The sequence below is a fragment of the Cariama cristata genome, unplaced genomic scaffold, assembly GCF_000690535.1.
Source record: "Cariama cristata isolate BGI_N322 unplaced genomic scaffold, ASM69053v1 scaffold11774, whole genome shotgun sequence".
Classification (NCBI taxonomy): Eukaryota; Metazoa; Chordata; class Aves; order Cariamiformes; family Cariamidae; genus Cariama; species Cariama cristata.
In genome coordinates, this window is record NW_009614719.1 from 79,473 (window position 1) to 90,238 (window position 10,766).

Genomic DNA, 10,766 nt, shown 5'->3' on the forward strand with positions numbered 1-10,766 from the left:
ATATTTTCCTAGAATATAAGATGAATTTATACAATATTCCATAAATATGTTTTAAATATAGTAAAATTTCATGCCTTGGTTGTATGATGGAGAAGAATCTAGTGGGAACAAAGTTCTATATATAAACTCAAAGCAAATTGTAGTGGCAGCTGCTCAGAAAAAAGCAGGTTGGGCTCTTTGCTACCCGTGGTGCTTGCTCTGAATTGCAGTAACAGCAGAAGGGGTCTGTGTCCTGGGATTTTTTTGTGGTATTATCTTTCTCCCTGTGTTCTGGTGAGCTACAAGCCAGCATGGGGAGAAAGTTATTGGGAAGTTCCTGAGCTCCAGCTTGGGACTAACCACTGTTGGATAATAAGCTGACCAAGAAGTTTGCCTGGGACTGAAAGTGGACAGCATGGGTCACACATGAATTAAAGGAAACCTCTACCTTTGAAAACATAAGAAAATCACTATTCGTTAATCTAGTATAAATGTATCCCTGCCAGGAGACTGCTGTGTCATTCTTAATATGTATTACAGCTTTAAAAAAAACAAACGTCAGGGAAGTAGAAGTTTGATGTCTTTCTGCAATTTATATGCCCGGGATCGTGTTTCTAGCCCCAACACAAATCTTCCTTTGTATTTGACAACAAGTTCCCATATATATATACACACGTTGATGTACATACACACACAGACTAACTTCTTTCTTTTTTTTTTGTCTTGATAGGGATTTTTATGTATTAATTTCTTTACTAATCTGTAAATGTGATCAAGTCTAAGTCCCTACTCATCATATTTGGGAGCATTATGTTTAGCCTTATGAGATCGATGATTTTAATAGTGAACTTTGGTAAATCTGAGTTTTGACCATACGTGTATTTTGAGGTAATTTATTACTTGGGAAGATTGATCTGCTGTGATTGAGGGAATGTGAATATTTTTAATTGTCAGTGTCATGAAGTTACAGGCTGGCTAAGAAAGGGAGTTATACTTCTTGTCTAAGAATAAGCATGAAACATGTAGAAATTGGAATATTTTCTCAAGGAAAACCAGAAAGCATTATGAAGCTGTCGGTGCTCCATGAAAATATTTGCTGTAGCATCTCGGCTCTCTCTGCACCATACATTCATTTTCACTCCTATCCCTCTAGCATCTGTACAGAACTGCCTTGCTTGCTACCACCTAGTTATAACTCCAGCCGTAATGGATTTGCTGTGGCTGCCAGTACAAATATCTGTTTGTGCCAAATGGTGTTAGCATCTGTTTGCTGCACAACAGCACGCTATTTCTCCTTGATCCCTTTCCATCTCATAATATTCCAGCCCACCCACTTTTGTCTAGTCACAAGTCCTCGCTGCTCCCCAACAGCAACACGAATACAACTTGGTAATTTATGGTCCCAAGGCTCAAGCTCTTGTTCTTCTTGCAATAAGAAGTCACAAGGTCAGGAAAACCCACCCATGCTACTGCATGTGCAGAATCTAATCACTGTGAGTCTGGAATTAGCTGTCAACCCTAGCTGAATGCTTCATTTTTTCTTTTGTCCTCTACTTGCCTATGGCTACACTATTATTTATAATGATGACCAGCAACACTTTCTAAATGAAAGAAGTGAAATTGTTGCGCAGTTCAGTGGCCAAACATATTCTGTCCGCATAACTTCATACTTTTTCCTTATTCAGCAGCTCTGCTTAACGCTATGCAAGAGAAAAATCTAGCATCAGGTTTTCTGTATTGAGGCAATGTTTTATAATCAACTGAACATCATGCATGTAAAATTACAGGATTTTGTACAGTTTTTAGGTTAGGTTATATTGCAAAAATTTGATCTGACATGTTTTAAGAACTTGCTCAGAGCCTTTTACCTTTTCAAAGACTATCCCTCTCTGTGAGCACCCTGTGGAACTTGTTGAGACTTCATTGCAGGAGGAGAAAACATTCCATAAGTACTGTAAAGCACAGGCTTATTCTGGGATTTTGATTAGGTTTTAATTTTTTTGTCCTAAAAATACATGTATTGAGTGTTCTTCTGTTATGTAGTATGTAGATCTACATTATCAACTTGCTTCTAGTTTCTGGTGGTTGGTAGGTCTTACAGGGAAAGCCTCCTAGTAATGGTTATATGGAATATCCAAGTCTCTGATCCATCTGATTTAAAGTAAAGGTTTGAACCATATCGCAGTGGAAGTCAGTGTTTTCTATCAGAGCTGTCCCATTTTACATAAATAATTATTTTGCCCAAAGAATGAGTTGCTGATCATGTACCTGTACAGAATGGACACAGGATGTCACCCTTCATAGAACCACTGAATGGTTTGGTTGGAAGAGTCCTTCAAGATCATCTAGTTCCAACCCCTCTGCCATGGGCAGGGACATCTTGCACTAGACCAGGTTGCTCAAAGCCTCATCCAGCCTGGCCTTGAAGGTCATGTTGAATGAGGCAGAGCAGAGGCTTGAGCCCAAGTCTGCAAAGCTCCATGCTTTGGTGAAAGTTTTCTAGATCTGCACAGAAACTCCATCCCAAGAAAGGTGTTTGACAAGAGCTGTACGTTAAGCTAGTAAGTCTGCACATCTGTTTTCTCCCTCACCCCCAAAATTTTCACCAAATAATATTGTTGAAGCGGAGAATTTACTGAAAAATTCAAGCCAGCTGTAATCAATGCTGAATCTATTTGAGCAAGGGTAAAGATTACTTTGGTACAATTGCCCCCTACGAATCTTACATAAAAGTCAGATTGCCCAGAATGACATGTGGAAAACTGTGTGACCAGGGACAAAAAGGGTCATCTCACTGTGGCAGTTGAAGTGAGGGGTAAAATCATGTCACCATAGTTCTCTACTTTCCATACTTAAAACTCAGAATTTACAATTCCTGCCTTCATCAGAAGAGCTACAGCAAGCCCATCTGACCTTTTTCGCAGCTGTGAGGGTAATGCACTTTGACGGCAGCAGTGGTGTAAGTTCCACAGGCTGCTGTAGGAACAGCCCTTTTAAGGTTAGTTTGGTAAAAGTATAATCAGGGTTACACATGACGTGCTCTAAAATCTAACACACATCAGTGCAGGAGGAACTTTCAGTATGGGTTCTGCATTAGGAATATTTGATAAAAACAAAAGATGCAGAAAGGGTCTTTTCTCTGAATTGTCTGGCCATAACGCAAACGCCACCACAAGCTTAGGGTTTAGTAGCTGCTCTTCAACAGGGAGTCGTGGTGTGCATGTTTTCTGATTTCTTTTCTACTAGAGTATGGATTTGCTAGGTTAGGCCTTCTGCAAGCTCCAGCAATTTTGAGGATTGTTTCCCTTGCTGCCCCAGTCTCTTGTGTCCCAGCACCACTGAATGAACTTCAGCTTTCTGGTCTAATGTTGTTTCAGTCAGCACTGTTGATGGATCTGGGTCCAGGCTCTCTTCCTCTGGTGTTCTGGGACACAGAGATGTTGTCCTTCATTTTCTAAGATTAAATGGGATTGATTAGATGGGAGATCTATTGCACATATTTAAGCAAGATTCATTCACATGTGCTTTTGGACAGTTTATAGTGTCTATGATTTCTTATCATGATTATGGTTTTCTTAAAGCTCCAGTATCTTGGATTTATGTGAGATCTTAAATTTTTTTAAGAGCAGAAAACTTTTTTAGCTAATGAAGTTGCAGAGACATGTAAAGGTAAATTCTAAAACCTATGGCATAAAATCAATAAAAAGACTCAATTTCATGATTTATAAGAGATCGTAATGCACGATTTTTGAATATTTGAAGAGTTGGGAATATGGTTTCTCCTTTTTAAATGTCTTTTTCAGTCTTCACACATTTAATTTTATCTTGTACCTTTTCCTTTCTCTATATTCGTTTCTTATTTAAATACTTATTTATCTTTCACTGCCTTTTTTTTCTGTACATGCTTTTACTGTTTTCTTCTAAAATTTATTTCTGTAGTCTTTCTGTCTCATTAATCCCTTCCGTCCTTTCCTCCTCCTCTTTGATGTTTGTGCTGTGGTCTTCATCCGTTTCCCAACAGACTCCTCTTAACTCTCATTGCATGATAAAGCGTGGGCCAGTTAGCCCACAAACAAGGTTTTCCCTCCATTCCTTGTACAGATCCCCGAAGCACAGGCGGATAGTGCTGCAGAGACTGGATGTTTCCATTTGCTGCTGCGTGCAGAGCTACTGGAGCAGTGTAGCCCGGAGAAGGACTATAACATAAAAAGCATACGGCTGCAGTGCTGCCGCCCTGCTTCCAGCACATCTTCAGGCTAATGCTAGGGGTTTAATTTATATAACTCACTCTGTTCTTTGTATTGAAGCTTTATCCCCTCATGAGACTGCTCTTCAGAGAATATTTCAAAAACCTGTTCTATGAAAAGCCTGACGACTCAATTGTTAATGTAAGTAAGTCAGAAAGGCTGCTCCCAAGGTTGAGCAAGATGAAGTTTGTGAAGGGGACCTAAGGGTGTGATCCCGTTGCCGCTGGGGCTTGCATGGGCTCAGACCGACCGAGTCATTCAGGGCTTCATCCTTCCTGCCAGTGTGAGCACTATGGCTCCAATCCAGGATTGTGTTTAATTTCTAAGTGCATACTCTCAAAATGAAGCCTCTGTGTTTGTATTCAGTGTAAGGACTTTTTCAGTCACAACTGGAAGCAAAGGCATAGGGCTAATGGCCCAAAATTTCTTATTTCGAATGTTATTTCAAGGCTGCACCACTGTATGATTTTGGCCAAGGTGTTTCTCTCCTGATTTCTCCCCACACATTTACTGACTGTAGCTGGGTGATGAGGATTAAAGCAATTAATGTTCGTACAGCATTTTGAATGTTAAAAGCCGTTACATAATGAAGTGTTACTATTTGGGGGTGTGCTGCAGTGCAGCAGATCTTGGTGTGAGCAACTGGGATGTTAGAAGGGCACTAAAACCCAGAAGCAATGAGGCACAGGGCTGGCCACAGAAACCTGTCAAAGGGTCTTACTGTTGTTGAGTCACGGTCTGGGGGAAAATGTGCCTTTTACCTCACTCTACTGATGCGTTAATTTAGTCAATCAGCTGACGTGATACCAACATGGAGGTAGAGAGAGCCCCTCTGATGTGGGAGAACATTCTGTAGAGAGGGTTATACTGTTTCTATACATTGAGTACCACTTGGTTGTGATTTTTTTTTTTTTTAATGCAATTATAAAAACAAAGTTTGCAAAGGAATTCATCTGACAGTCAAGTAATTCTTTATCCATGAACTATGGATTTATATGATTATTATGAGTTTAGAAGGTCATTATTTATCAAAATAAATTTACTGTTTCTCTTGGGGGGGGTTGCAATTTTTCTTTTTATTTAGCACTGGAGACAAATCCATACAAGGTCAATTAATAACTTTTTCAACATTTCACTTAAAGGACCACAACAGAAAAAAAAAAAAAAAAATCCAAATGGTAGACACCTGATAAGGAAGCTGCTTTCTGCTGATGAGCTCTGCAGTCTTTGTGGTGGGGTTATGTTAGCTTATAATGTGTCTGGATTATTCCTGATCTAAGGGAAGGGGTGAGTATGTACTAGCTGCTGCGGAAGTTGCAGTTCATATTGGCATGCTGCAGTTTGTACAAAAAAGGCATGTGTTTTGTGGCTTTTCTGTGAATGTTAAAATTAGTAACTAGCTGAACATGGTAGCTGGCGTCATAATGCATCGGTAGCAAAGTAGGCATCTTACCAAACCTGCTTGTACCAGCTCTGTGTTCATTTGGTGGGGAGACCTGGTGGCACAGAGCTTGAATAACTTCCTAAATTTTGCTGTCTTTAAAATTAGTGAGAATCAATGGGATAGTTAAATCCCTGAAAACAGGGGTTTCAAGGCTATGTAGTCTAACGGCAAGTTTTAAACGAGAATCTTGGTTATTTTGTTTGGAATATATGTGATAACGCAAGGGACCTCCTGGGTGGAGAACATAGAGATGCTCAAAGGTCATCCGGTTTGCCATGGTTTCAGATGAGAAGCTCCTGTGAAAGTGATAAGTTTTCAAAATCTGCATCATAAACTGATACTCGGAGTAGGTTTCACTGGGCCAGTTACATGTAGTAGCAGAGGAGGAAAATAATTGGAAAGGACAATCTCAATTTCACTGCTATTAATGCTTCGACTTTAAGCTGGCAGTCCTGTATCTCCCTGCTGCTGAACGAAAGCCGGCCTTTGAAGTAGGAACTTGTAGCCTTGTGTCCCCACAGAATGTTTTCTGGTGCACTGTTTCCAGGGATGAGGTGAAGGCTGCTATGTGCGATCTCCCTTTTTTTCACCACATTGGTCATTTCTCTGCACATAGACTTTGGTTTTGGTTGCTGTCCCTATAGTGTGACCTTTATCAGACCAGTTTTTTCATTAAGTGAAAGATTGCTTCCTTAGACTAGTTTAACTTTCAAAATAGTTCAGAGGAGCCCATAAAAGCTAAGTCAAGGTTCAAAGTTCTCTTTGTTTTTATTAATCTACTTTTTGAACATTTTCTGCATTGAATGCTATATCCTTTTTACTTTTAATTTGACAAATGTTGCAATGTGACAAACACGTGAAAACTGGTCATGTTTGAACAATACAATAGACTTTTCATTTAATTATCTTCTTTCTGCCTGTAGCTGTAGCCCTCTTGACCTCTGCATTAACTGCACCATATATTTTGTTGTTTGATAATATGCTCCTTGAGGCAGGGATCTTGCTTGTCAGGTTTATAAATCAGCAATTGCATGGGCTGCATACTGTAAATAATACTCGGAGAAAAGCTGCGTACAGGGAACTTGGGTAAATACATCCAGCAGTTCATGTTCGTTGTCCATGGATTCTTCCTGGATAGAATTTGCTTTGCCGTTCATTAGATTTTTAACAACTTAATTAAGCAATCAGCTACATCATTTCTACACTTGTAATTTTAAACTCTCTGAGGTCATGTCAACCTGTTGCTAGCAGCAGCAGCAGCTCAGCAGAAGTGAGCCTAATACCTTCTGCTTTGCCAAAACCAAATCATTTCCCTGCTTGGCTTTAATGAGGGGTTGGAGAGCTCACAGGAGAAGTAAACAACTGAAACATGCTGTTTGGGATAACGGTCCAATTCTTTCTCTGCTAAGTCTTGCACGCTTGATTTTTGTGGTTTTGCTGTAGTTACTGGTGACTTCCAGTAAGAGTTCTTAATAGTTTAGCAGACAGTAATGAGGCTTCGAGTTTATTATCTGTAGAGTTGCTTGCCTAACTGCAGAAAAGCAGTCAGCCTTTCTGTAGGGAGGGCTGAAAAGGCTGGGAATGATCTCGGCTCTAAGCTTGTTTTGATGGCTGGTTGCATTGAGAAAACACCTGTGATCCAACTCTGCTTTAATAGTCTCTTGTCTTCATACTTTATTTTGCTTATCTCCTTTTCCCTGCCACTTTCATTTGAATAGGATATATTTCATTTTGAGTCCAAAGCTGCCGTGCACTGTTTCCGTGCGTGCTGTGCTCTGCCCAAAGGTGGGTGCCTGGCAGAGAAGGGGGGAGTTGAGCCTTCCCGGGCATCTTGAACTCTCCTAGCTGCCTGTTTGCAAAGCACCTTAAGAAACTCAAATGAAAGCAGCTGCTGTTGTATTTTATTCTCCCTACTCCCCTGAGGATCTGGTAATCACATGTTTGTTTTTGTTCCCATTTGATTTATGTTCTCTTTTGTTGCTGTGTTTCTGACAGATCCTCCTGACTGGGTTCCAGATGAAGTCTGCAGCTACTGCACTGCGTGCAAGGCTCCTTTCACAGTCATTCGCAGGAAACACCACTGTCGGAGCTGTGGCAAGGTAATGACTCAGTCAAACATGTGAGAAACTATCTGCCAAAGAGAACAGCACATTCACGTGTACCACAAACTCAGCTGCACAGCAAAATGTGTGTGCTTGGCCAGGGTTTTCAAGTCACAAGCGTTTTTGTATGTCTTGGCCGTCAACTGCTCATGCTTACATTTAGAAAATGGGAGGGGGGTGGGGTTGACTTCTGTACAGCAATAAGCATTTGTCTGCTAAAAAGCAGAACTCCCTGTTGAGGTTCTGGAACAAACACCCCGAATCCAGAGTCATTCTGGACTACTGCTGTAAGCTTTCATGAGCTGCAGCAGCCTGCACTGTGAGGGGTGATGCACAGCTCACCTGCAGGGACAGTATGTCCCTTTGCTTTCTTTCTAAACCTTTGCAGGAGGACTGCGGTGTGTAGGGCTGCTGCTTTGCAAGCTTGTGGGGGAGGAAGAGGGAACGAGGGAGAAAAAAAGCAGTCATGTGCCTCAGAAAGCCAGAAATCTGCAAACCCATTCTGCTTGCTTGCTGGTGTACAAGTTAAAAAAGGAAGATGGTAGGGAAGCTGGTTTTGTTAACCTTGTAGCAGACTTGCAGGAGTAGGAACTTTGGAGATACTCAAAAATATTCCCCTAGGCTTTAAAACCAGTGCAGAGAGATGCTGCTTTTCATCTCTGGTGGAGCCTTTGCCTTCCCCTGTGACCTGCAGAGCTAGGCAGGCCTGCCTTGGCTAATGTCAGTGCTTGGGCACCTGCGTCAGAGAGGCTAAGCACAGTCAGATTAATCGGTCATCGGGCTATGAATTGCCTGCGGAGGACTTTCACTTGCTATGCTGAGGAGGGTGGTATTGCCAATACACAAAGCCCCAGCACGTACAATCTTCTCTCTCCTGAAATCAATTTTGTCCCGTCCAGTTCTTCAAAGGAACTAAAGAGAAATCTCCCTCTTGTTTTTCAGATCTTCTGTTCCCGCTGTTCCTCCCACTCTGCTCCATTACCTCGTTATGGTCAGATGAAGCCTGTCCGTGTTTGCACTCACTGTTATATGTTCCATGTCACTCCTTTCTATAGTGACAAAGCTGGTATCTGACATATTAAACTACTGGGGAGTCTTACGGAGTCTTACATGGACAGATATATTTGACCTAAGCCAAGAATTAACTTGAAAGAGGGACCCCGTGAGGGCATGTAGGCTTTGACATCCATTATTATAAATTTTGTACAGACAGTTTTTATTGCATTTTACTAAGCTGCTAAAGGGAAGTATGAAGCGTCTGTAGCTCTAAGGCTACAGTACAGTCTTCCATAAATTTATAACATTAATGTTACGATGCCATATGCAGAACAAATGCACTGTGTGGAAGGACATAGGGCTCAGAGAATTGAACAAGCATTGCTGCTTATCTTACATGCTAGGAACAGAGTAGCCGGTTAACCAGTCCATCCCAGCAAATCAGTCCCAAAGCTCGGACACTTCTGTGCTCACTAGAATACCAGCATGGCTGTGAATGTCAGCGCTCTCCCTCCTGCTGTGATTTAACTTTCCCATTACTAGATTTTTGCTACCTATGCTAGGTTTAATTAAAGGAAAACTATTTCCGATCCGTATTTGATATTTACAAAGGCAAAATTTTCTGTGAATCACGTAGGAAGCACTGAAGGTCCTGTCCTGAAGCAGTATATTTCTGTTGCCTTTCATTTACTGAGCAGAGCAATAACTCCAAGTTTTCTTCTAAAAACAAACTTTTACAACTTCCAGGTCCATATTTTGGAGTTTTGGAAGTATTTATAATCTGCATCATTTATGCTAAATCCTGTTAATAGAAGTCTGACACACAGCTTTGGTTTCTATATCAGCATTTAAAACTTAACAAACTGCAGAGGAAATGGTTACCAAGTGAATGAACTAGTATTAAAGTACATATTTTTGAAAGAATTTAGCAGCAAAATTCAGTAGATGTGACAAATTATTTCTCCCATACTGATTTTTTTAATGGTTTTTAAAAGGCAGATATGTAATGATATATTCAAAAGGTCCTGCAGAATGGTCAACCAGAGGAGGGTACTTGTCCACATCTGGCAAAGTAACTGTGTAAAATATTGCATACTGTTACTTCACTCATGCTAACAACTCAGAAGACGTTTGTATTTATTTGAAACACCAGGGATTAATTTTTATCTCCACGTGGAGAGGAAAGAAATAAGATTCGCATGGATTCATGCTATGATCTTGCACAAACTATTTGAGTAAGAGCTCCCTGAGCACTGAGGTTTCAAAGGTATTTGGACGTGCTTTGAGTTAGCCACATGAAAAGCAAGACAGTGTGTGGTGTGGTTACAGAGGAAACGAGATCAAGAGCTCTTTGCTGTATCCCCTTTCCTGACTCGCAGTGTTACACACTGTGTTTCAAAGTGATAAATACAAAAAAGGATGAGGAAGTTGTTTGCGGTATCATGCTCAAGAAGGGTCGTCATTCGAAATGATAAAGCAAAACTGGCCAGTCTTCATTTTTTTTTTTTTTTTTTTAAAATCTTTGGGGAGATGTTCCCTTTGTTAAGTGGTTTAATATTCAGTGTTAATGAGCCATATAAGGGTACAACGGTTTGGCACTACTGTCGTTTTGATTCAGATGAAACAGCTTCACTTAGTTTATGTGTAATGCACAAGCCTTATGATGCGGTTTGTAGACAATGTCAGCTATGATGTGTTATCCTCACCTTATTTATATTTTTTTAGTTATTATTATGTCCCTGAAATCCTTCCCATGGAATCCTTGAGTTGGAGTGTTGGCATTCACCAGAGTTTGGAAAGGCCTGTGGTTGGGTGATTGGTGGGAGGTGGGTAATGTGGTGCAAGCAATGATACTTATTCAGGCTTAAATCTCAGGCTTCACATTGCAATGATTATTGCAGTTTTATTTTTAGAAAAAAAAAACCAACAAATTTAATGCTTCTTTTATAGGATAAAAAATACAACAAACTTCAATTGTGAAATAAATATGCACAAAAA

The 10,766-nt window shown here is 40.5% G+C and overlaps 1 protein-coding gene across 3 annotated transcripts in view; it reads left to right on the plus strand.

Annotated features, from left to right (window-relative positions):
* The window catches only part of ZFYVE28 (zinc finger, FYVE domain containing 28), an 82,715-nt gene extending 73,367 nt beyond the window's left edge, over positions 1–9,348 (plus strand). For 2 of the 3 annotated variants that reach the window (XM_009699537.1, XM_009699539.1), the window contains exons 12-13: positions 7,666–7,769; positions 8,715–8,959. In XM_009699537.1, the coding sequence (XP_009697839.1) occupies positions 7,666–7,769; positions 8,715–8,846 (236 nt within the window). In that variant the 3' untranslated portion in view covers positions 8,847–8,959. Of the gene's footprint in view, positions 1–7,665; positions 7,770–8,714 lie in introns of all 3 variants that reach the window. The other variant, XM_009699538.1, reaches the window with a different exon arrangement.
* The last annotated feature ends 1,418 nt before the right edge of the window (positions 9,349–10,766 follow it).